Here is a 26,078-nt window from a genome sequence, read left to right on the forward strand (position 1 = left end):
CCACTGATGGAGTGCTCATCATAAAAAGGGCGAAAAGGCTCCGAAGGTGACAGCGTTGGTGTTCTACCAATGAATAACTTCTCCCTGATTCTAATTTAAGAGTGAACCAAAAGAAATTTCACTTTTCAAGTCTACTTTAGAAGACCTTTTTAATTTATCATCCCTGTATTCCCTCTAGCATATAGAAATACCACCTAGCCTGTTCTGATCCAACAGCTATAAATCTTCAACTATGGTGGCCCACTCCTAAAACCGCTGTCCCCGCCGAGAACCTTGCCACCGAGAAAAAAAGGGCAGATCAGTCAATTTTTACTCAATTAATGAAGCCAGAGAAGCTGGACAGAGAAGATGACGTCTTTTTCATTTTTGATGGAGTTCAGCGAGAATTTGACCAACCTACTGAATGTGACCGGTCCCATATATGTCTTGTACATAATAAAATATGACCACAAGGAAACTTGATTGAAATAAAACTTTGTACATTGATCTACCTTCTACTTCATTGCAAGTCAGTCTGTTCCATCGACGCTTATATAATAGGATAATAAAGATTTAGGACCTTTATTGATGAAACATAATCGCCGTCGAAGTGATGATGTAACAGGATTAACTACCATAGCACTAGAGGAATACAATTTTTGAATAGATCGCCCTGCACTACAACGTTCACGCGGTATCTATGCATTGAACCATAGAAATGTCAAAGAATTGCTGATCACTCGCACCTGTAAGATGAAAAGAGCGGTATTATATTTAAATTATGACTGCAGACATAGACCTACACGTGTGATTAGTGCAACATGCTTGTAGTGCAGGGCGATCTATTCACAAATTGTATTCATCTATTGCTATGGTTAATCCTATTATTAATTCACTTCGACGGCGAATACCAATGATCTACTTCCTACTTCATTGCAAGAAAGTGTAATGAGCCCGTTTCCAATTAGAACACTATTGTCCACCATCATGCATAATCGTGCTGGAAGAAGATCGATACATGTTGAAATCAACACATTTTGCTTTAAAATTAATTTTTACGGTCAAATAAAAAGCGACGATTGTTATTTTTTAGTAATGTCACATAAAACCAAAGTGCTTTGCTACACAGCGTCATCATCCCTATATCTTTCGTGTCAGAAATTGCCATGATAGTAGGGCGAATCCACTACTTCTTCAACAGCCACGCATGGCGAGTTTGTTCGAGATAGGCCGATCGATATATAGACTACGCACACCACCGGTTACCATAACGGCTTCTTCCACATTACGAATGGAATTTCAGCTGAAATAACTAATTTTCATTATCCTCTTTAACGTTATCAACTCAAAAAAGTTAGATTTTTCGTCAGTTTTTGTTTTCATTGTAACTGTTATTTGTTACATTGCGATTTTTACTTTATAAGAAATAAATGAATTTTATAATGTTTTGCATATCACACGTAAAATCGCTGTGTTACGTGACAATTTAATTATACACTAATAATTCATTTGCCAGTTTTGAGTTTGTCGCGAGCATAACTGATAAACTCCAGACGGGATTGTTTCCCCGATTCCATTGCCAGCGGATCTATGAACAGCATAAACATTGCATGAACAGACGGATTGTAATGTCGCCATGTAACGTCGACTCCGGCATCAGACAATCTCTTGGCATAAAGAATTCCATCATCCCGCAACACATCATATTGGACCGTGATGACGTAGGCAGGTGGAAGCCCTTGTAGATCTTGACGCATCAATGGAGAAAAATCCGGATCTAAGAGAACATTCTTGATTTTATCATACACTTCAATGTCTCCGTGTTTAAGGGAAGGCGCTTGGAATCCGTCTTTAAATTCTTCGGGAATATTTTCATGCGATACGAACTTAGCTGCCAGAGATGATTGTTTGGCCGCAGCAGAGGTGTGGTTATTTGCCATCATATGTGTGGTTAAACCATAGTCTCCTTGGATATAAATGCTATAGAAATCTGCCATACCATATTTGGTCAAAATTAGAGTAGCCATTTCCTGAGAGTTCTGCTGATATGATGGTAGGTCTAAATCGAACGCTTGCAAAGCAGGATAAACCAGACCTTGAAATTTCATTTTGGGAATGTCTTTGTATTTCGCATCGAAAGTTAGTCTTTGACAAAGAGCCGCTGCAAGATTCCCACCAGCACTATCTCCTGCGACAGCGATGCGCTGGGGATCAACATTGTATTTGTCTGCATGTGTAATAAACCAGATGGTCGCGTCGGTGACGTCGTCAATAGATGCAGGAAAAGGCGCCTCCCATGCTAGACGATAGCTATAAAAATGGCAAGAACGAACAAAATTTATGAATGGTGATAAAGTAGTCAAATTTGGAGCAACGTGACTGAACCGTAACCGTAACCATTAAATAAATAAATTCTGGTACAGATCCAAAAGAAATGAAGTACTCACTCGATATAATTTATTTCAGTTCCTATCAGGAACCTTGTTCACTCTGCAATGACTGTACTGTTTCTAGATATCGGCAGTCCTTGGTGGCTGTGATGACGTTACCACATTTTGTACATGTATATATATCGCCGTTTTGAAATAATCTGGTCATAGATTCTGTTCAATTTGTATGCCCCCTCGTCCTTGTTTATAGTGTTTTTACCCCTGCTACAGATGGATTCTTTTAGCCGACGCGTGGTTTTGTCTGCCTCTTGATCTATGATTGCTGCCTCGTCCCAGTTGATTACATGATTGCTGACTGCGACGTGCTCAGTTATTGCCGATTTGTGAATTTGGGATGCGGATGACTGACTTTCTTTGTGATCTGGCAAAAATTTTGGAACTTATTGTTTCGGCTTCAGTTTTGTGTTCAGACAGTCTAGTTTTTCGGAATAAACAGCCTGTTTCTCCAATGTAGGTCTTAGGGCAGCTCTTGCAAGACATTTCATAAATTGATCAAGCTGTTTGGAGGGGGTCCCGTTTGTCTTTGGGATGCACGAGCATATTGCGTAGGGTGCAGTGCGGCTTCACGGCCGTCGAACGATTTTTAAAGACTCTCGACATCCTCTCAGAAAAGCCCTCGACATAGGGAACGACGACCTTGTTCATGTTGTTCTGGTTTTCGGATACTGTGTCTGCTCCTTTACTTTGTTGATGGCCCAACTCGGGTATCCACATTGTGTCAGCGCCTCATTGATCTTCCTTTCTTCCTCTTCTTTCTGCCTCCTCAGTGACGATAGCATCTTTTCTGTCAAAGGGGGCTCTTACAACTCCCAACTTCTGATGTAAGGGGTGGTGGGACTGGAGTTATTGTAAATATTGATTGGTGTGCGTGGGTTTTCTGTAGATAATTTGGTGGTGCCGTCCGGTTTCCTGGTGATTTGAGTGCCTAAGAAAGAGATGCTGCCATCAATCTCCTCATATACGTAACCTTGATGCTGCCAGTGGGGTCTGTTTGGTTGATGTGATCTGTCAAGTTCTTTGTTTCAACCTTTTCAAATTCCAGAATATCGTCCACGTAGCGTTTCCAAAGCTTCGGCCTATGGTGCAGTGGCCTGAACAGCCATTCCATAAGCAAGTCAACAGCGATTGGACTGAGTGGACTGCCCTGGCTGCGCCTTTTTTTTTATGCTGATAGATGAAATCTTTGGAAATTAAATAAGTGGTGGTTAGGATAAATTCAACCAATTCCATGATGAAGGCCTAGTCTACTGTCAGTTTTGTTCTTTTCTTTGATGAAGAGTGCGATCTTGCTCCAATTTCCTTCGGATTATGTCTATCTTCTATTGTTATGTCTTGTAGATCCTCAGCTAACTGTTTGGAGTCAACACTTGATGGCTCGTGGTTCCAACTAATGGACTGATAATGTTGGCAAGAGAACGAGATAGTCAATGGAGCCCGTATAGTCTACAACGGGGCGCAACGGGTTCTCCATCTTGTGGATTATCGGACTACCATAGATGCGAAGGATGATCCTCTGCTGTCGAAAAAAAAATGTCTAAACGGCTTAGGATGCCGATAAGTTGTTTCTCCATGTACAAGTGCTGGTGTCGTTTAACGTGGTGGCTAGAAACACTACAGTCATTGCAGCGTGTATGGTGCGTGAACAAGGTTCCTGATAGGTAGGAACGGAAATGTACCACAATTTCTAGTTGTAAATGGTTTCAAATGGCTTTGTTATTTCAAAATAAGTAACAAAATTGATCAAAAAAATGAAAGTTGCTGTTTAAATTGAAAAATAAGGGTTTTTGGGTGACAGGTGGAATAGAAAAATACGGGATCAATGGGTGACAGCGATGCAGAACGTTGTATCAACGTTGAAATTTCAACCTGATTTCACGTAACCTCTAGGTTGAAATCAGGTTGAAACTTCGACGTTGTACCAACGTTGAACAAAGGTCGAAATCCTAACATGTGCCCACTGGGATCTCATGTATAGAAAATGTTTCAAGTTGAGACACTTCAATAATTATTTTTTCCAAATGGTACCAAGTTTCACAAAGGTAGCAGAGGTAGGCTTTTTTAAACTTGCTACTTTCTTTAACTTTGCAACGTTTCTTTGATGGATATATAATTTACTATTGAAATCTTTTATCTACAGCGTTTTGTATAATGTGTAAATACCAGTGTAAATTCAGACATTATCATGTACTCACTCAATCGAGACGAGGACAACATCACCAATTTCTACTGCCAAGTCTTCTGTCACGGTATGAAATGATTCTGTTAAAAACAATACGGCGAACGGAATAACCCAAGTCGATCGTATCATTAGAAATAAGATGGAACTGTTTCAGCCTATCGCAATAAACACAGAGAGCTACAGAGCTTGGAATTAAAAAAACCGATCTCGTATTCATAAATTATTATTTGTACAACTGTCAACGTCTTCCAAGAATATCATAGTTAACATTTGAATTTGTGAACAAATTACTAATCTATATTTACAGTGTAATGACATACTAATGGCATGCAATAATGTGCACGAGTCCAAAAAAACTATTGGTCTTAGAATGTAACCCTGAGGTACACCACTTACTTCGATCACCGACTACCCAACCGCCTCCGTGTATATAGAGTAAGCCAGCCCTCATTCGTGTCTGGTCAGGTTTGACAGGTTCGTATACTCGGACTTTTACATTGTCAAATGTGGTGTCAGTATAGGTTACGCTTGGGTTGTCCGGGATCAAATTTCCTTGTAAGGCAAGGAGAACATTTGTGACATGCGCACCTATTTCTAAGTTGACCTTTTCAACCTGGGCACCCTGAAAATAAAAACATTTTGAACTGTGATGACACACTTTATCTATGTATATACACTCGCTATTGCACATAAATTATAGGCCCTACTCTTATTATTTGGTCAATATGCTATGCGTTCCTTTCTCCGCTGTCATATTTCCCGCTCAATTGGTCGAAGCAGCCAAAAAAAGTTCATTCTACAAATCATATGCTTAATTTATTGTTGTTAATGATTTATGTATATTGTATATACGTTTTACAAAAGTGTTGCTGTTTCAGACCTCTTTATAACATAACTCAAGAACCACAGGACCTACAAAAGTATATCTGTGATATTTGAATTCTCCTACACACTCGCTATGAAATGAGCAATGCGATTTTTGCCAAAGCTGAGTACCATTCGCAAGATGCTGTGAACTACCAAATCGCAACACTTTAAAATAGTGTTAAACCTTAATACTATATAGAGTTCAGGAATACTCGTTGGTGGGGCGGAAAATATACTGTAGTTGTCAGCTAGGCCCCACTTTTAGGCATTGCTAAATGCTAATAAAATAAAATAAGCAAGTCCGCGACCAAATGTATGTCCAGAGCTCTAATACTTACTATTGCGATCAAGAAAGCAAACATTCTGAGTGTCCTATTATCACTGGAACTAAGACCCGGTGGTACTGGTAAAGTTGCATAGTAAAATATCACTGCCAAAACAACTACGACAAGACTCACAAGAGCAACCAACACCTTCGATGCCATTTTGAAATCCACTCTTTAAATTTCCTCGTGTGTTGAATAGGCCTATGTATAATATATCTAGCAAATATGTGAACAAGCTAAATGAGTCTGATGTCAATCAAAATCAAAATTCAATTTCAATTTTAATACATGAGCCATTCTCAAACCTTTATTTTGCTGAAAATCCCATCATAATTAGACTTACGGTTCCAGAGATATGGCCATTTTAGAGTTGTTCAGAACAATAAAATAAAAAGGAAGTTGCATACTATTATTGGCCATATCTCAATATTCCCGAAATCTGACTCATTTTGTTTGATCATATCACATATTTTCAGGTTTAGAAGGCCGATCAAAGTTTAAAACGGCAATTAAAAACAAACATGTTTGTTTCAATATGCCCGGGGCCCGATGTAGGTCACAGATTAAAGTACACCACCAACAAAAGAAACTGAGTAATACCCGCTCTTATAATACCCCACTCCCTCTCCAGGGAACTTCAGTTTCCCCCTCACCAATGGCGTTGCCAGGGTTTTTCATGTTTTTCATTTAGGTGGGGAGGCGACTTTCAAGGGGGAAACATTGACAAAAAATGGGCAAAAAGGGCCTTTAAAACGTAAAATATCACGGCGGCCAGCATCCAACAGGCAGGGGAAGGGTCAAGTAAGAAGGGTGATGTAACTGTCCCATGGGGAAGCTGTCCTTCCTTCTTGGCTACCGCCACTACACCTCCCATTTCAATGCCCTCTCTATATCCGCCCTAATGACCCTATCCCTTTCTTACCAGACACAACCGATGACAAATTTCTATTAAAAATATAGCACCTATTATATCACTCATACATAAATTCTAGACAGTTCATTGGTTGATTACCATTTGCCATTTTTACCATCACCCACTCCGTGTGATAGTCTTTACCATCATGTGCTTTGCCGTAGTGCGCCTGCGCCGAGCCGTGCGCTGACTCTTGGACTCGCCGATTTAGTTATGGGGTGGGTCTCAAAATGCGAAGTATATCACCGCAAAACATGGTGTTATGTTGATGAAAAAATGTATTTCCTACCTTAAATAGTATTTTAGTAATAGAATTTATGCATGAGTGATATAAAACAAATATTAACTGTCTTAAATTCGTGTAATGGTCGAAATATAATCACTCGGTGAAAGATGGATTGTTCCATTCCACTCGCCGTTCCGGCTCGTGGAATGGAACAATCCATCTTTCACCTCGTGATTATATTTCGACCATCACACTCATAGACAGTTAATATTTGTATACTATACTCTTCCAGAAGTGCTACGCTGATCGCTCCAGTAAAAACAGACAATTTATACGGGAATTTAATCTCCTTGCCGTTGAAGTTATTGAAAAAACTTCATTTTGCAAACTGAATTTTTGTACGTCATGAGCACACGCAAAAGTTTGACGTTTGGAAGAGAAAATTATTTTAACTTTTAATCAATCAGTAATTTTCAACAACATACGGCATGTTTTTTTACCCAAACCAGATTTCCAATAATTGGTCTTTTAACTAAATAATACATAAGAGGTAATGTTGTAGTTTGAGGATATATAGGATCCATCGTTTTTAGATTGCCGTATTAGTTCATAATTTACGGCTCACTATAGATTTTCGCGTTCCCTTCGACTTCTACAGGTTTTAATGGTACAGTGGTTTTGAATACATAATCCTCTAGACGTTGAGTTTGCGCTTTTGAACCGCATTTCGCAAACTCTCTATCAACGGCGTCCTTGCAGCTCAAATGCATGCTTGAACAGCTCAATCGATATTGATTCATATTTTGTCGTTTGTTTGATCTATCTGATTATTATTAATCAGTAAATTTGTAAATAGATTTCAAAGCACAATCAATGAACCTGAACCGACAGGTCTCATCATTTCAATGCTAACCAAACTCTCAATTAGTAGGCCTATTATCTTTAATATCGCTAGATATCAAACAAGGTCTGGTCAAACGGTCATGTTTACTTCCATGTTTTCAATGACAAACGTTGGGTCACGTACAAGTACAATAAAAATAGATAACACGATATATCTAGTACTTGAGTAGCAATATACCAAATCTTCCAGCAATTGTGAAGTTGTTTCTCACTGCGGATTTTGATGTTCAAAAATCTTCTTTACATGGTTATAGATATGATTCAGTTGTCTGCGTAGCTTCAACAGGTTCATTAAAAATCTTCCATAGTAGAATCAATTCGGATTGCAAAAGTACTATTGTAATTTGCATTTTGTATACCAACTCAGACCTGTCCGGAATCTTGTTTACTCTGGTCAACTATTTTTGAGGTGAGTTACCACACAATATCCGGGCACAATATTGGATCCAGCATGTCCAGTGAGCCGGTTCTCTATACTTTTAATACGGCCAAAGGATGCACTTGATATTGTGATCAATGGTGATTCGGCATGTTCGGTGGGTATGCTTTCAAGGTTCAGATCTAAGACACGGTGGTTCTCGAACCACGAGACTCATCATCTGCTTCCTTGATTTATACATTGGGCTTTACTAATTGAAAATAGTACAACCATTTACCAATTTGGCCAACTATATACTTTTTAATAATGTTTCCATTTTTAAGTCTCCATTTCCGATGCTTATGATCTTAATTTCATTTACACACATATGCTGCAATAAATTGAAAGAGGTATTGAGCTCAAGCTAGGAGACCGCCTAACCGGTTTATCGTGGAAATATATTCAAGAGTTGCCGTTTGGCTCCGTTTACAGAAGCAGAGTCGAGGAAGAAGTTTTGAATGGCCCTCAGGCCTAGTCCATTGGTCCTGCTACAATTCTACATAAAGCCAATAGCCTATTTGCAGTATTTATGCATAATCTTGTATTTTCTGGGTTTTTAAATTTCAGTTTTAAGAAAATAATCAACGATAGACACAATGAAAACGACGGCAAATGCGAGTACACAGACCAGTGAAAATACTACACGGTATGAAAAACTTTCTTGAAACTTATTAATTTTTTATCATATATATACCACCTTATAAAAGGTGGTATGATATTGGAAATCAGGAAATGCTCTGATAAGCATGTTTCCAATGGAATAATTGCGTAGGGCAAGGTCACTGATCAATATACCTTTTGTTTAAGGTATTTTAAACTATTGCAATGCAAAAATTGCATTAATCATTTCATAGCGAGTGTGCAGAAGAATTCAAATATCGCAGATATACTTTTGTAGGTCCCGCATGTGGTTCTTGAGTTATGTTAAAATTGTTGAAACAATAACACTTTTGTAAAACAACAATTAATCAAGCAAGTTTTCAAAGTATATGATTTGTAGAATGCAAAACATCATTAGTATTTTTCAATAATACGAGGGTCATTCAAAACCTTCTACCTCCATCGTCACATCTCTGTTATGTTACGTGCCACGAAGTTGAAATTACCCATGATTATATACTCTTAAATCTTGGCTACAAAATAAAACTATTTGATTAAAATGTGATTTTTGGTTGTTAAGATGTGTTGGTTAAAGCGAATACAGATTTGGTAGTCGGAAACGGTCTAAAAAGAAAGGCTAATTTTGATTTTGCCCACATCTATGTGAAAATCATTACAGATTTATTTCTGAAAATGATTAAATTGCTTTATTTTTGTTCAAAAAATTAATTAATATCTAATGCTAGCAATAGTACAGTTTTACTGGGCAGCGTGTCTTTTGCACAACAAAATCGATACATGTTCAGAATAGCCTTCATATCAACCCTTTTCCATAGGTTGTTGACTTAGATCGGCGATCGGGTGGTACTTGTTAGTTCAAGTCGTATTAATTGGTTTATACGTTAAGTGGTATGCACAGTTTTTGCATAGGTTATAAACAACCTGTTCATCTTATTTCCACATCAAGATGCATCCATTGCTTAAAATAAGGATGTAATTACGAATTACCCTTAAACGTGTTCTAGTCGAAAGGGTCGAAAGCTGGCAAATTCCACTAACGTTTGTGTGCATGTTGAACCCTTCGATGTTTTCCCAAGGCAGGGAGTTCAAATAGGAACAAAATATTTATCCTGCGTAAGCAGTTCTGTTGGACAACCGCATCTTAAAAACATTTTTATGGAGATTATCCAAAGCTAAAATGTGATGGTTACTAAACTTTGGGCTTCAGTTTTTAACCGTTTCCACTCTCTTAAATTGCCCGATTGAATATTAATTCAAAAAGATTGAATTTTCAATCTCGCCGTCCCGAATTAGGGACAAATCGTTTTCGACTGTATATTCAGTCGAGTGATTTGATTTTTCAAACTTTTTTTTCAATCAAAAGGAGTGATTCTCAATCTTTTAGAGATTAAAGTTAGGGACACATCTTTTTCGATTTAATTTTCAGTAGAAAGGATTGATTTTCATTGTTTTCAATCTTTTGCCGTCCCAAATTAGGGACAAGTCCTTTACAGTTGAAAAAAAAAGATTGAAAATGTTCACTCTAAAACAGTTTGAAATCTCATTCAAATAACTTTTATATATTTTGTAGCCAAGATTGAAGAGTATAATTATGTGTAATTTCAATTTCCTGGCTCGTAAGATAACAGAGATGTGAGAATGGAGGTAGAACTTTTTGAATGACCCTCGTATAAAATTAGAGTTAGATAAAAAAAAAAGATTTTTGGCTGCATCGACCAATAATACCTATAGTCTTACCCTTAAGGGCTCTGGCATGAACGTTTCGACACTATTTGTGAGACACGAGAGCACATCATTACTACTGCTGAATTATAATCACTAGGCGGTTACCCGTATTTGGCGGTTCTCGGCTGTCGCGATTACCTGGCTGATGGTGACTGTACTCACCAAGTTTTATGCCCATAGGACAGTTTTTACTAAGTTGACCTCAGATGACCCATTGTGACCTCAAAATGACCTTCCAAAATTTGGTTCTAAATGTTGACTGTACCCACCACGTTTCATGCCCATATGACAGTGTTTAGTAATTTGACCTTGGATGACCCCAAAATGACCTTCCAAAAATGTGACTCTAAAAGTTGACTGTACCCACCAAGTTTCATGCGCATACAACATTTTTTACTAATTTGACCTCAGATGACCCCAAAATGACCTTCCAAAAATTTGACTATAAAAGTCGACTGTACCCACCAAGTTTCATGCCCATACGGTAGTTTTTACTAATTTGACCTCAGATGACCCCTGGATGACCTTGGGTGACCTTGGCCCACTAACTGAAACAAACTTGTTCTGTCTGAGGTCCAGATGCACCCATCCACCAAGTTTGAGGAACGTGCGACCCCTAGTCTCCGAGAAAATAGGCGGAAAACAGTTTTTACTGATTTTACCTCAGATGACCCCGGGTGACCTTGACCCACTAATCAATACAAACTTGTCCTGTCCTAGGTCAAGATGCACCTACCCACCAAGTTTCATGCCCATATGACAGTTTTTACTAATTTGACCCCTAGATGACCTCTGGTGACCTTGACTGTACCCACCAAGTTTCATGCGCATACAACATTTTTTACTAATTTGACCTCAGATGACCCCAAAATGACCTTCCAAAAATTTGACTATAAAAGTCGACTGTACCCACCAAGTTTCATGCCCATACGGTAGTTTTACTAATTTGACCTCAGATGACCCCTGGATGACCTTGGGTGACCTTGGCCCACTAACTGAAACAAACTTGTTCTGTCTGAGGTCCAGATGCACCCATCCACCAAGTTTGAGGAACGTGCGACCCCTCGTCTCCGAGAAAATAGGCGGAAAACAGTTTTTACTGATTTTACCTCAGATGACCCCGGGTGACCTTGACCCACTAATCAATACAAACTTGTCCTGTCCTAGGTCAAGATGCACCTACCCACCAAGTTTCATGCCCATATGACAGTTTTTACTAATTTGACCCTAGATGACCTCTGGTGACCTTGACCCACTAACCAATACAAACTTGTTCTGTCCCGGGTCAAGACGCACCCACCCGTCAAGTTTGAGGAACGTGCGACCCCCCAGTCTCCGAGAAAAACAGTTTTGACTAATTTGACCCCTGGATGACCTTGGGTGACCTTGACCCACTAACCAATACAAACTCGTTCTGCCTGGGGTCAAGATACACCCACCCACCAAGTTTGAGGAACGTGCGACCTGTAGTCTCCGAGAAAAGAGGCGGACAGACAGACAGACAAACAGATGTACAGACAAACAGATGTACAGATTCTGGTGAATTATAGTAAGACTAGGCGGTTACCCGTATCTCGCGGTTTTCGGCTATCATAATTATTGGCTTTCGCAGATCTCAGAATCAGGGTGTGTCCTTTGGCTAGGTCTGACAAAAAGGTCACCGTGAAAAGGCAATTTGAAATTTCTACCTTTTTTGACCTATGACCTCTTAACCGTAGGTCTGACGAAAAGGTCACCGTGGAAACTTTTGTTTGTTAGTCCAACATCCACCCACCCACCAAGTTTGAGCTCCATAGGGGCAATTTGAAATGTCTACCTTTTTTTGACCTATGACCTCGTAACCGTAGGTCTGACGAAAAGGTCACCGTGGAAACTTTTGTTTGTTAGTCCAAGGTCAACACACCCACCAAGTTTGAGCTCCATAGAGACAATTTGAAATTTCTACCTTTTTTGACCTATGACCTCTTAACCGTAGGTTTGACAAAAAGGTCACAGTGGAAACTTTTGTTTGTTAGTCCAAGATCCACCCACCCACCAAGTTTGAGCTCCATAGGGGCAATTTGAAATTTCTACCTTTTTTTTTGACCTATGACCTCTTAACCGTAGGTCTGACGAAAAGGTCACCGTGGAAACTTTTGTTTGTTAGTCCAAGGTCAACCCACCCACCAAGTTTGAGCTCCATAGGGGCAATTTGAAATTAGACTTCAATTGGACTTGACCTCGGCCTTGACCTTTGACCTTAAAAAATATAAACTCGTTCTTCCTCATACCAAGCTGCACCCACCCACCAAGTTTGAGGAACGCGCGACCCCCAGTCTCCGAGAAAAGAGGCGGACAGACAAACAAACAAACACACAAACAAACAGATTCTGGTGAATTATAGTAGGATTTATTTATATTGTACTAGTGCACCTGCAGCTGTGAGAGCCCTGATGCTGTGAGAGCACTGGCATGATAGCGATACTGTTTGACCCCAGATGACCTTTGACCTCGGTGTAATTTTTTGCATGCTCCCCTCATACGAAGGATACCACCTATCAAGTTTAAGCCCAATAGGGCAAAGTTTAAATGTAGCCCCTACATGACCTTTGACCTCGGTTTACCTCAATTTTGTTTTGCGCATATATTCCCCTCGTATCAAGGATTCCACCCACCAAGTTTGAGCCTGATAGGACAAAGTTTGAAATCCATGACCTTTGACCTTTGACCTCGGATGACCTCCATATAATGTTTTTCATGCTCGCCTCATACGAAGGTTTCGACCCACCAAGTTTGAGCCCGATCGGGCAAAGTTTGAAATTTGACCCCTCCGTAATGACCTTTGACCTCGGTTGACCTCGATTTTATTTCGTGCATTATATTCCCCTCCTATCAAGGATTCTACCCGCCAAGTTTGGGCCCGATCGGACAAAGTTTGAAATTTTGACCTTTGACCTTGACCTCCGATGACCTTCAAAACCACATGGCCAACATGCTTTTCCCATGACCTATCTATATCCCAAATTTCAGCACGATGCGTTGAAGTGCGGCGAAACGCATAGCCGGACAGACAGACAGATAGATAGATACACAGATAGACAGATAGACAGATAGAGACCGCTTATTATTTTATTAGTATAGATGTATTTTTAGATTTATATCGTTCATGTACTTGAGATACATTTATTTTCTTTCACACTTATTTTTGATGTTTTTGTATAAATTACTAAATATCATGTTATTTTGTAAATATTCTGTAAAAATGTTGTAAATATCATTGTATGAGGGCCTGCTTGGAAAGCAGTGCTTGCCACTGAAGTAGTTTAAATCCCTCAATAAAGATTTCACAGTAATCAAAAAAATCAGACATATCGAATTCTGAATACGAGGAATGTCCTTCTGATATCAAATAATTTTGATTTATTTTTTAATTCGCGATATAATACAAAATTTATGACAAATTTTTTTGATATTTAACAGTCCTCGAAGTAAACTTTCTAAATCTAATGATATTTCCTTTTTAAAGTGTATGTAGCGGGGATGAAAAGCCGATGATCAATTGAAAATTTGAGCTTTCATATTGAAGATATACATTTGTTCCAAAAAGACCTAAATTTTTGGTTTTTTTTTTTTTTTGGGGGGAATCCATATCTTCAATATGAATCATGAAAGGTCCAAATTTTCAATTGATCGTCTTGATCGTCGCCCTTTCATCCCAGCTACGTACACTTATAGTACATAACATTAGATTTATACAATTTACTTCGAGGACTGTTTCAAAAATATTAAATATAATGCTTCAAATTCAAAAATAACGGGTAAAATAATCGTCAATTGCCAGGTAGACACCCGGGGTAAATCGAGTTGTAAATAGATTTATAATGTAATGGTTTTCTGCATGTTTAAGTGTCAGAGCTATTCGAAAAGAGAAAGGGGACCCCCATCCCCGGTTCTGATATCTGCACTCATCGTCTCTAGGTTTCCAGAGTCCTTCTCGCTTGGCCCTAATAAGGTGTTGAGAATTAGTATTCAACTAGAACTAGTACATACTCTACAGCTTACTACGAAGGGCACTCCCGGTTTTTGATCAACCAGAGAAGATGAGAATTCTCATCTTCTCTAGATCAAGAAATGTGATGCTCAGAATTCTAAATTTTAAAATGTTCTACGCAAATAATCACCTTTTTATGGATCAATGTGATAATTCTGACGCATGTTGAAGGTGAGTGACCCAGTTGAAAACCTCAAATGACTCCCATGCGAGATTTTAGCATCTAAAGAAAGCTCTTATGATCACAGATAAGATTTTAGGCATGAAATAATCATCGTTTTTGATGGTATGAACAAAAGTATGAAGTATCAACATCCATGATCCCCCATTTAACCGTATAGGTCTACCATTCTCTGGGCTATTGTGATACACGATTCTGCTTTAGTATCCAGACCCCGGATCCAGACTGCTTGAACAATTTCACTCAAAACTTGGAATGTAGCTGTTTTGATGAGTCCTTAAGGGATCTGGAATGAGCGTTTCGACAGTATTTTGTTTTGTGGGACATGAGAGCACATCAGACATATCGAATTGCATTCTGAATACGAAGAACGTCTTTCTGATATCAAATAATTTTCATTTTTTTGAAATTCACGATATAGCCTAATACAAATTTTATGACAAATTATTAAAATTTGATATTTTTCACATTTTTGATATATAACAGTCCTCGAAGTAAATGTTATAAATCTAATGATATATTTATAATGTAATGCTTTTCTGCACGTTTCGAGTCAGAGCTATTCGAAAAGAGAAGGGGGACCATCCCCGGTTCTGATATCTGCACTCATCGTCTCTAGGTTCAGAGTCCTTCTTGCTTAATTGGCCAATAAGGTGTTGAGAATTAGTATTCAACTAGAACTAGTACATACTCTACAGCTTACTACGAAGGGCACTCCCGGTTTTTGATCAACCAGAGAAGATGAGAATTCTCATCTTCTCTGGATCAAGAAATGTGATGCTCAGAATTCTAAATTTTAATATGTTCTACGCAAATAATCACCTTTTTATGGATCAATGTGATAATTCTGACGCATGTTGAAGGTGAGTGACCCAGTTGAAAACCTCAAATGACTCCCATGCGAGATTTTAGCATCTAAAGAAAGCTCTTATGATCACAGATAAGATTTTAGGCATGAAATAATCATCGTTTTTGATGGTATGAACAAAAGTATCAAGTATCAACATCCATGATCCCCCATTTAACCGTATAGGTCTACCATTCTCTGGGCTATTGTGATACACGATTCTGCTTTAGTATTTTGTTTTGTGGGACATGAGAGCACATCAGACATATCGAATTGCATTCTGAATACGAAGAACGTCTTTCCGATATCAAATAATTTTCATTTTTGAAATTCACGATATAATACAAATTTTATGACAAATTATTAAAATTTGATATTTTCACATTTTGATATATAACAGTCCTCGAAGTAAATTTTATAAATCTAATGATATATTCTTAAAGTGTATGTAGCTGGGAGGAAAAGCCGACGATCAATTGAAAATTTTGACCTTTCATGTTGAAGATATGGATTTTTTCCCAAAAAGACCTAATCTTCAATACGAAAGGTCAAAATTTTCAATTGATCGTCGGCTTTTCATCCCACCTACATACACTTTAAGTACATATCATCAGATTTACAAAGTTTACTTCGAGTATTGTTAAATATCAAAACTTGATATCAATTTTTAATCATTTGCCATAAAATGTGTATTACATTGCGAATTTCAAAAAATCAAAATTATTTGATATCAGAAGGACATTTTTTGTATTCAGAATGCAATTCGATATGTCTGGTGTGCTCTAAGGTCCCACAATAAATACTGTCCAAACGCTCATACCCCATCCCTTAATGTAAGGTAGAAAACACCTTTATATGAATGACCAAATACATCTAAGATGATCATCTATTCATATTTTCATTGTTTTTGTACTATGTTTCAGTCCTACAAACCATGGCACAGGACTTGTATGCCTATTTCTGATCGGTTCAGTGTTTATTGGTACCACAGCATTTTACTTAAATGTTCCCATACCAGATGGACTGCAAAATCCATGGCAGTATAGGCTCCTGACAGGTGGCAAACGTGTCGTTAGTGATATGGTAAATATATATTGGATGGCATTTCGCAAATTTGTTTGTATCACAAATCTGTTTGTGTATAGGGGAGAGCGGGGTAAGTTGAGCCACTTTTCACATTTACTTTCACTATGCTCAAATAAATAAAGCAGGACCCAAATGCAGTGTTACAAATGAAACATATGTATGTTTACTTGGTTATGATACCACAAAATTTTAATTAATATTTTGCACTTTCTCACAGTGAGACCCCAAAAATCATTTGCAAATTGGCTCAACTTGCCCCCAACGGTGGGGTAAGTTGAGTCAGTCGCGGGGGTAAGTTGTGCCACCATAGAAATGCACAGTTATATGCCATAGCTGTGAAATTCAATTTTGTCTTTTTTCTAAATTGTTGTTTTCATGTATTTATTTCGAAAAATAGTTTGATATAGAAGTAGTTTGACCTAAATATTGCATACAAGTAATTTCTGACAGGATTTTACTTTGAATAAAAAAATTGGGGAAATTTCTGCAGGTTTTTCCTATGCTCAACTTGCCCCATTGCCTGTGGCTCAACTTACCCCATGTGACCCGTTTTGTCAACAACCAAACCTCCCGTCTGACTAAAACTTGTTACAGTTGTAAATAGTTTTCTAAAATAGTGTTCATATATCACATCCTCAATACCCAGAATGCTATCATTTTAGCCTTTTTCTTTCTGGGTGAAACATGAAAAAAATTGTTTTTTGCCAAAAAGTGCGAAAAATAAACTTTCTATTGCAGCTTTCTTACCCTATGTGCAAGTGATTCCATATTACACTTGAGAAGCCTCTGTTATGTCATATACAAATAAGTGGAACTGCAAAGTAAGATAAGTTTATAATTTTCTTTCTAGAGGGGGTGGCACAACTTACCCCCTGGCTCAACTTACCCCACTCTCCCCTATCCAGTTTTTCTTTGGAAACCTAATCTTACAGACAATGACCACGGAATATGACAATCTAATTAAGATAGCACAACTGCCATTTTTGCTGAATGGCTAAGGCGTTGGTAGGTCTATCTACTTACATAACATCAGAATCGCGGCAATTTTAAATCCCTAACCTATAATCAAAGACCGAATTAAAAAGACTATAGTTTGCGTATCCCTGTCAACCAGAAGAACAAAAATGCCGTACTGCGCAGGTCAGCAACCAATCACGCCGCACCTTTGCCCGTGAACGTCAGATGCAAAGTAGTCTTTTAAATTCGATCTATATAGCCCATGTATGAGGGCCAAAAAAAAAAAAAATCTGTTAATGATAGCTGTTTCAAATAAAACTGATATTCACAAGCTATAGGCCTACATTACCCAAGTTTAATTGTAAAGTTGACTGCAAAAGAAATCACAGGACACCATTTTTATTAGAGAATGCAAGGATAAGAGGCAGAACTTTTTGAATGATGTTGGTACAAAACGAAATATTTTTTCTTCCTTTATTCATAGTCTCATTTTCATTATATTAGCTGTGCCCTGTTGACGTGGTAGGGCATTTTAAAATTAGCTTGACCAAAACTTCACATCTCGTTCATTTTGCATTTTTCAGGCAGCCTTTCAAGAATTAGCTTTTGGAAGACCATATCCAATCTCGCTACGCAATACTGTGGAAATGTTGACATTTCCAAGTCCATCAGAAGTAGAAGGATCCAATATTCTCTGCTCAATTACTGCAATAGCAGGGGTCAAAGTTCACCTCTATGAACCCATTGAGAGAAAAACACATGATGGACCAGCACTCATCTTCTTGCATGGCGGTGGTTTCTTTTTTGGAAGTTCAGGTGATAAACTTTAGTGGCTCCAAAAAGAGCAGTTCCATCTATTTTATAGGTCTTTTGGGGAAAAATTTTTCTTCAATACAAATGATGGATGACTTTTCCTCCCAGCTACATACACTTTAATCATTAGATTGATAAAGTTTTATAAAAAAAGATCAAAATTATTTGATATCAGAAGGACGTTCCTCGTATTCAGAATGCAATTTGATTTGTCTGATGTACTCTCATATCCCACAAAAATACTGTGCAAACGTTGCTATCCGATCCCTTAAGCCCAAAGAAAAGTGGTCTGGTTGTTGTCCATCCACTGCCCATAGCAAATTTTAAAAACTAGAACTTTCATATTTACCTCTGTAAAAAAGAACACCTACCTATTGAAATTCCAGAAAAAAATGTTGTTTTTTTCTTTCAGAATTTTTGTATCAATATTATGATCTCAAAATTTAAAGATTTGAAAATCTTTGTCAGTTCACACTTTTAAATTAGTTTAAACATGGCTGAAGTAATAGTGAAAAGTTCAGACCGGTTTGGACTATGAACAAAAAAAAGAAAAGAACAAAAAGAAGCTTTTTACAAATTACAATTGTAATTTTTTTTCATTTGTTTCTTTCAAATTGGCAGACACATTAGCAGGAGTTATGTTTTATTTTTTAATTTTATGTACTTTCAACTTGTTTTGACTTTGTAGATATGTGGGATAGTCTGATTAGGCGTATTGCAGAAGAACTTGACATCCTGGTTGTATCTGTTGAGTAAGTGTACTAAGGCCAAGTAAAAAATAATACCGGTCGATTGTCCGAATTTTTCAAAAAGAGGAAGAGGGCCTTTTAATTTTTTGTCAATAGACATCAGAGGCTCTTGTAAAATCTTTTTTTTAAATATGGTTTTGAGCGCTTAATTGAAACAACACCAGCTTTGAAATGCTTATTGGACAGAAGCAAATCTATAATAAAGGAACATGAAAAAAATCAGAATCCCTAAAAAGGAAGTGGGTGGAAGGAAGAAAGTGGGCGGTGATATCAACTGGTATTTTTTTATCACACCTGGCATTCTGGCCATATTCATAATACGATGTGCCTTTACTGTACATTTCCCTTAAAACATCAAAACTGATTCCCATTTTAATCCTCTAATACCATTACTACTATTTCAAATGGCATTTTCATTATACTTTTTCTTCTAAACTTTGGGGAAATATTGAGCATAGCAAGTCACACTAATTTTACTTACATAAGAGTTTTGAGTCAACTAATTATAAGCTCAGTTAAAATACACATAATTGAACTTTGTCTGTATGAGTAAACTGATCAACCAGTAAGTATTTCACTTCACTTAAGGGGTTACTACACCCCTGTCCAATTTTGTGCCTATTTTTGCATTTTTCTCACAAATTATAGCGCATTGGTGACAAGTAAGATATGTATAATACTAGAGAACCTGCAGCTGCGAGGGCACTGTAGCTGTACGTGAGAGCACCACCAGCATGATAGCGATACAGTTTGACTCCCAATGACCCCATATAACATCTGACCCTAGATGTCCTTCGCTTGATGACCTTTGATGACCTCGGCCCGATTGAACAAAGTTTGAAATTTGACCCCCTCCGTAATGACCTTTGACCTCGGTTGACCTTAATGATATTTCGTGCATATATTCCCCTTGTGGCAACGAATGCACCCACCAAGTTTGAGCCCGATCGGACAAAATTTGAAATTTGACCCCTCGGTAATGACCTTTGACCTCGGTTGACCTCAATTTTATTTCAGACATATATTCCCTTTGTATCAAGGATTCCACCCACCAAATTTGAGCCTGATCGGACAAAGTTTGAAATTTGACCCCTCCGTAATGATCTTTGACCTCGGTTGACCTCGATTTTATTTTGGGCATATATTCCCCTTGTGGTAACGATTGCACCCACCAAGTTTAAGCCCGATCGGACAAAATTTGAAATTTGACCCCTGGGAATGACCTTTGACCTCGGTTGACCTCAATTTTATTTCAGACATATATTCCCTTTGTATCAAGGATTCCACCCACCAAATTTGAGCCTGATCGGACAAAGTGTGAAATTTGACCCCTCCGTAATGACCTTTGACCTCAATTTTATTTTGGGCATATATTCCCCTCGTATCAAGGATCCCACCCACCAAGTTTGGGCCCGATCGGACAAAGTTTGAAATCCATGACCTTTGACCTTGACCTCCGATGACCTTTAAAACTACCCGATAAACAGCGCACGCCCGGTACCCATCTATGTCTGAAATATCGGAACGATGCGGCAAAGCGCGGCGAAACGTAGAGCCGGACAGACAGAGGATTCCACCCACCAAATTTGAGCCTGATCGGACAAAGTGTGAAATTTGACCCCTCCGTAATGACCTTTGACCTCAATTTTATTTTGGGCATATATTCCCTCACGTATCAAGGATCCCACCCACCAAGTTTGGGCCCGATCGGACAAAGTTTGAAATCCATGACCTTTGACCTTGACCTCCGATGACCTTTAAAACTACCCGATAAACAGCGCACGCCCGGTACCCATCTATGTCTGAAATATCGGAACGATGCGGCAAAGCGCGGCGAAACGTAGAGCCGGACAGACAGACAGACAGACACACAGAGCTCATTATTTTATTAGTACTAGTGCACCTGCGGCTGTGAGAGCCCAGATGCTGTGAGAGCACTGGCATGATAGCGATACTGTTTGACCGCAGATGACCTTTGACCTATCAAGTTTAAGCCCAATAGGGCAAAGTTTAAATTTAGCCCCTACATGACCTTTGACCTCGGTTGACCTCAATTTTGTTTTGAGCATATATTCCCCTCGTATCAAGGATTGCACCCACCACGTTTTAACCCGATAGGACAAAGTTTGAAATCCATGACCTTTGACCTTGGATGACCTCCATATAATGTTTTTCATGCTCCCCTCATACGAAGGTTTCGACCCACCAAGTTTGAGCCCAATCGGACAAAGTTTGCAATTTGACCCCTCCGTAATGACCTTTGACCTCGGTTGACCTCGATTTTATTTTGGACATATATTTCCTCCTATCAAGGATCCCACCCACCAAGTTTGGGCCCGATCGGACAAAGTTTGAAATCCGTGACCTTTGACCTTGACCTCCGATGACCTTCAAAACTACCCGGTAAACAGCGCACGCCCGTACCCATCTATGTCCGAAATATCGGAATGATGCGTCGAAGCGCGGAGAAACGCATTGCCAGACAGACACACAGAGCTCATTATTTTAATGCTAGTGCACCTGTAGCTTTGCAGCAATGCATTCTGGGTAGACATTACAGTGCATTTCAAATTGGGCAGGTAGCCAAAAGCTGGATGAAACATGTTCAGAGTTGCCCAGTACACATATTTGTATCCGCTTGCTGCTGCTTTTGCTATCCAGTTGGGGTATTTTTCCCCCTAGATGACCTTTGACCTCGAGGGGCCCTTCCAAAACCACCCTGTCAACATGCTTTTCCGTCACCTATCCATATCCGAAATTTCGGCTCGATGCGTCGAAGCGCGGCGGAACGCATAGCCGGACAGACAGAGAGACAGACAGACAGAGACCGCTTATTATTTTATTAGTACTAGTGCACCTGCAGCTGTGAGAGCCCTGATGCTGTGAGAGCACTGGTTGACCTCAATTTTGTTTTGCGCATATATTCCCCTCGTATCAAGGATCCCACCCATCAAGTTTGAGCCCGATAGGACAAAGTTTGAAATCCATGACCTTTGACATTTGACCTCAGATGACCTCCATATAATGTTTTTCATGCTCCCCTCTTACGAAGGATTCCACCCACCAAGTTTGAGCCCGATCGGACAAAGTTTGAAATTTGACCCCTCCGTAATGACCTTTGACCTCGGTTGACCTTGATTTTATTTCGCCCTATATTCCCTCAGATCAAGGATCCGACTCACCAAGTTTGGGCCCGATTGGACAAAGTTTAAAAATTTGACCTTTGACCTTGACCTCCGATGACCTTCAAAACCACACGGTCAACATGCTTTTCCCGGCACCTACCCATGTCCCCAATATCGGATCGATGCGTTGCAGCGCAGCGGAACGCATAGCCGGACAGACAGACAGACAGAGACCGCTTATTATTTTAGTAGTACTAGTGCACCTGCGGCTGTGAGAGCCCTGATGCTGTGAGAGCACTGGCATGATAGCGATATTGTTTGACCCCAGATGACCTTTGAACTCGGATGACCTCGGTGCAATTTTTTTCATGCTCCCCTCAGTCATACGAAGGATTCCACCTATCAAGTTTAAGCCCAATAGGGCAAAGTTTAAATGGAGCCCCTACATGACCTTTGACCTCGATTTTGTTTTGCGCATATATTCCCCTCGTATCAAGGATTCCACCCACCAAGTTTGAACCCGGTAGGACAAAGTTTGAAATCCATGACCTTTGACCTTTGACCTCGGATGACCTCCATATAATGTTTTTCATGCTCCCCTCATACGAAGGTTTCGACCCACCAAGTTTGAGCCCGATCGGACAAAGTTTGAAATTTGACCCTCCGTAATGACCTTTGACCTTGGTTGACCTCGATTTTATTTCACGATTATATTCCCTCCTATCAAGGATCCCACCCACCAAGTTTGGGCCCGATCGGACAAAGTTTGAAATTTTGACCTTTGACCTTGACCTCCGATGACCTTCAAAACCACATGGCCAACATGCTTTTCCCGATACCTATCTATATGCGAAATTTGAGCGCGCTGCCTCCAAGATCTACGAAATTCATAGCCAGACCGACAGATAGATAGACAGATAGATAGACAGACAGACAGACAGATACAGCCCGCTTATTATTTTATTAGTATAGATAGATAGATAGGGGCAAGGACTACAACTACTGCACTGGAAATTTTATTTCAGCACAGACAATGAGGGAAAACCAATATTTGATCAATAAATCAATAACTACTTGTTTTGAGTTGCTGAATTTTCAGTACAGTAGTTGCAGTCCTTGCCCCTATAATAATACATATCTTACTTGTCACCAATGTGCTATAATTTTTGAGAAAAATGCAAAAATAGGCATAAAATTGGCCAGGGGTGTAGTACCCCCTTAAGTGGAAAACCCTTCATTTAAGGTATGTTTGCACCTGAAAGGCTTTACTTGTTATGTAGGGGCATAAACGGGGTGAGGGACTACCCCATTGGAAAAATATTTTCAGGTAAAACTAGGATGAACAAAATAAAAGGATCTGTAAATTTGGGCTGTTTTAGTGTTTTTGATACTCTTTCCCCTTGAATTGGGACCAAATTCTCAAAATACATGCCTGTTATTATGAATACATCCACTAAGTCTTACTACTCTGTTTATTCCTTTATTTACAGTTACAGACTGCTTTTGATGACTGCTACGCTGTTACCAAATGGATTCTAGAAAATGCTGTAGGCTTTGGAATAGACAGGACTCGAGTTGGAATAAGCGGTGATAGCGCAGGTGGGACTCTTGCAGCAGCAGTAGCCCAGTACATACATGATGACAACACTTTACCAGATTTAAAGTATCAAGCTCTGATATATCCGGTATCTCAGTTGCTTGATATAGAGACACCTGCACAGCAGAAATATCGCAGACATTTTGGTGAAAATGGTGGAATGATAACATGGTGGGAGGCAGCTGCACTTGTTAGCTGGTATGTCCTTGGCAAATCAGATGAAGAGGTTATCACAACATTCATGGAGAACACTCAGACACCATCCCAATTTTGGCAGGAAGGAGTACAAGCTAAATTTGTCAACCACACCCTGGTACCGGAAGAGTTCACAATGGATGGATACTATTCACCTCTACCGACAAATAGGGAGGGCAATGTTAAACTTTGGTCTGATATTGGATCCACACTACTGGATCCAAGATTATGTCCACTCATGAGATTAAATATGAGCAATTTGCCACCAGCATTTGTAGCTACATGCGAGTTTGATGCCATGCGTGACAATGGAATTTACTATGTGAAGCGATTAGAACAAGATGATGTTGCAGTAGTCTGGAAACATTATGAAGGCGGCTTTCATGGGGTGTTTGGACCAAGTTGGCCATTTACTTTCAAAATTGGAGAACAAATGTTTGCAGATTACATACAATTTATCAAATCTCATTGGTAAACCAATTAACTTGACATAGTCCAGTTGATGGTATAAATTCCAATTACTGCTTGATTACTTGCTTATTTTGGGTGGTTTCCCGAACCATGGCAGCTTTCCATAATCTTGCATCGCAGTTCCTGGGTCAGATGCTTCCAGTCCAGTGTCCTGCTTGAGTACTTTGACTGTCAAGTGCATTTTTTAATTCAGGTTTTTATTTCTAACCAATAATTAAAGGTTTAAATTTGAACCATGTCAGCAACAGTATTGCAGTATTCCTTACATCCAAATAATGTGTCCGAGGCAGAGGCGAGGCCGAACCCATTATTTAAACGTTTTCACTGCCGAGGACACCTTATTTGAGTATAAAGGATCATGCTGCACCATTTATTTCTATTCTATTACCCCAAAATGGTGCAATTTAAAGAGAAAATATTACTTTTTTGCCCAAATACTTTTTCCACACAAGTAACAGCGTGAATGACCAAAATATTGTACACATAACCAAGTGTAATGCTAGGTGTTATGGCACTCAACCCACGAATAAAGGGCTCTCACATGATGTGTTTTAACAAATCACAGTGCACAATTTTCAATAATGGGTTGTGAGGGTAATAGAATAAGGCCTAAAAAATTGTTTGATTGCCGTAACATCAAAAAAAAAAAAAATTAGGGTAGGTCGGTCGGCAATTTTTTTATTTTTTTACACACATTTTAAGCTGAAAATTGTGAATTTTTCTTCTTTTTTTTAAATTGTAATCTTTTAAAAAAATTTTTATCCATTTTTTGCACAAAAACAAGAGTCTAGGGTCGGGCCTATTTTTAGGGTCGGTCGGGTTACGCCAATCAAACAATTTTTTTAGGCCTAATGAATACAACTGAAATGAGTGGGCAGTATTTAATCTGAATTAAATATGTTAATGATATGCGACCCGTTCTAGCAAAATATACCCCAAGTATATTTAAAAAAAAAAAATTTGTAGGAAAAGGCAGAAATTACCTTTTATAATGATAATTTGCTTTTGAAAATTTAAGGTTTGGTTTCAAAGGTACAATGAATTTAGCCAAATTGTTCTAATGTTTGTCTTTATTTGGCAAATTTAGTTTGCCAGGATGACTGGGTATGATTGGCTGGAACAGGTCACATATGCCCTTCAAATTGTTTAGGTATTTTTGTATGTTTCAATCCATAAATAAACAAGACCAACAGCAAATTACTCTTGTAGTTGTTTTGTCTTTACTTCTTACAAAAACTGTATAACTATGATACACACTCATAAAAGTCAAGAGCCCTTAATCATGGAAAAGATAAAAGACCAGGTCTTCAAATTTGCCATAAACTGTACAACTATGATATACTCTCATAAAAATGAAGAGCCTTTAATCATGGCAAAGACCAGGTCTTCAAATTTACCAAAAACTGTACCACAATGATAT

General features: G+C 38.8%; 2 protein-coding genes across 2 annotated transcripts in view; one reads left to right on the plus strand and one right to left on the minus strand.

The window, feature by feature from the left end:
• The window catches only part of LOC140155044 (arylacetamide deacetylase-like), a 28,710-nt gene continuing 2,632 nt past the window's right edge, over positions 1 to 26,078 (minus strand). The window contains exons 3-5 of the mRNA XM_072177728.1: positions 5,005 to 5,230; positions 4,622 to 4,688; positions 1 to 2,289 (exon numbers count right to left, since the gene is read on the minus strand). Coding sequence (XP_072033829.1) covers positions 1,485 to 2,289; positions 4,622 to 4,688; positions 5,005 to 5,230 — 1,098 coding nt within the window. The 3' untranslated portion in view covers positions 1 to 1,484. The remainder of the gene's footprint in view (positions 2,290 to 4,621; positions 4,689 to 5,004; positions 5,231 to 26,078) is intronic.
• On the plus strand, positions 7,897 to 24,702 carry LOC140154081 (arylacetamide deacetylase-like). The gene is made up of 6 exons (XM_072176691.1): positions 7,897 to 8,252; positions 8,829 to 8,907; positions 16,589 to 16,748; positions 18,293 to 18,524; positions 19,210 to 19,268; positions 23,886 to 24,702. The coding sequence occupies exons 2-6, from the start codon at positions 8,858 to 8,860 to the stop codon at positions 24,660 to 24,662; spliced, it is 1,278 nt and encodes a 425-aa protein (XP_072032792.1). The 5' UTR covers positions 7,897 to 8,252; positions 8,829 to 8,857; the 3' UTR covers positions 24,663 to 24,702.

Source organism: Amphiura filiformis, chromosome 6 (assembly GCF_039555335.1).
Source record: "Amphiura filiformis chromosome 6, Afil_fr2py, whole genome shotgun sequence".
NCBI classification, from domain to species: Eukaryota; Metazoa; Echinodermata; class Ophiuroidea; order Amphilepidida; family Amphiuridae; genus Amphiura; species Amphiura filiformis.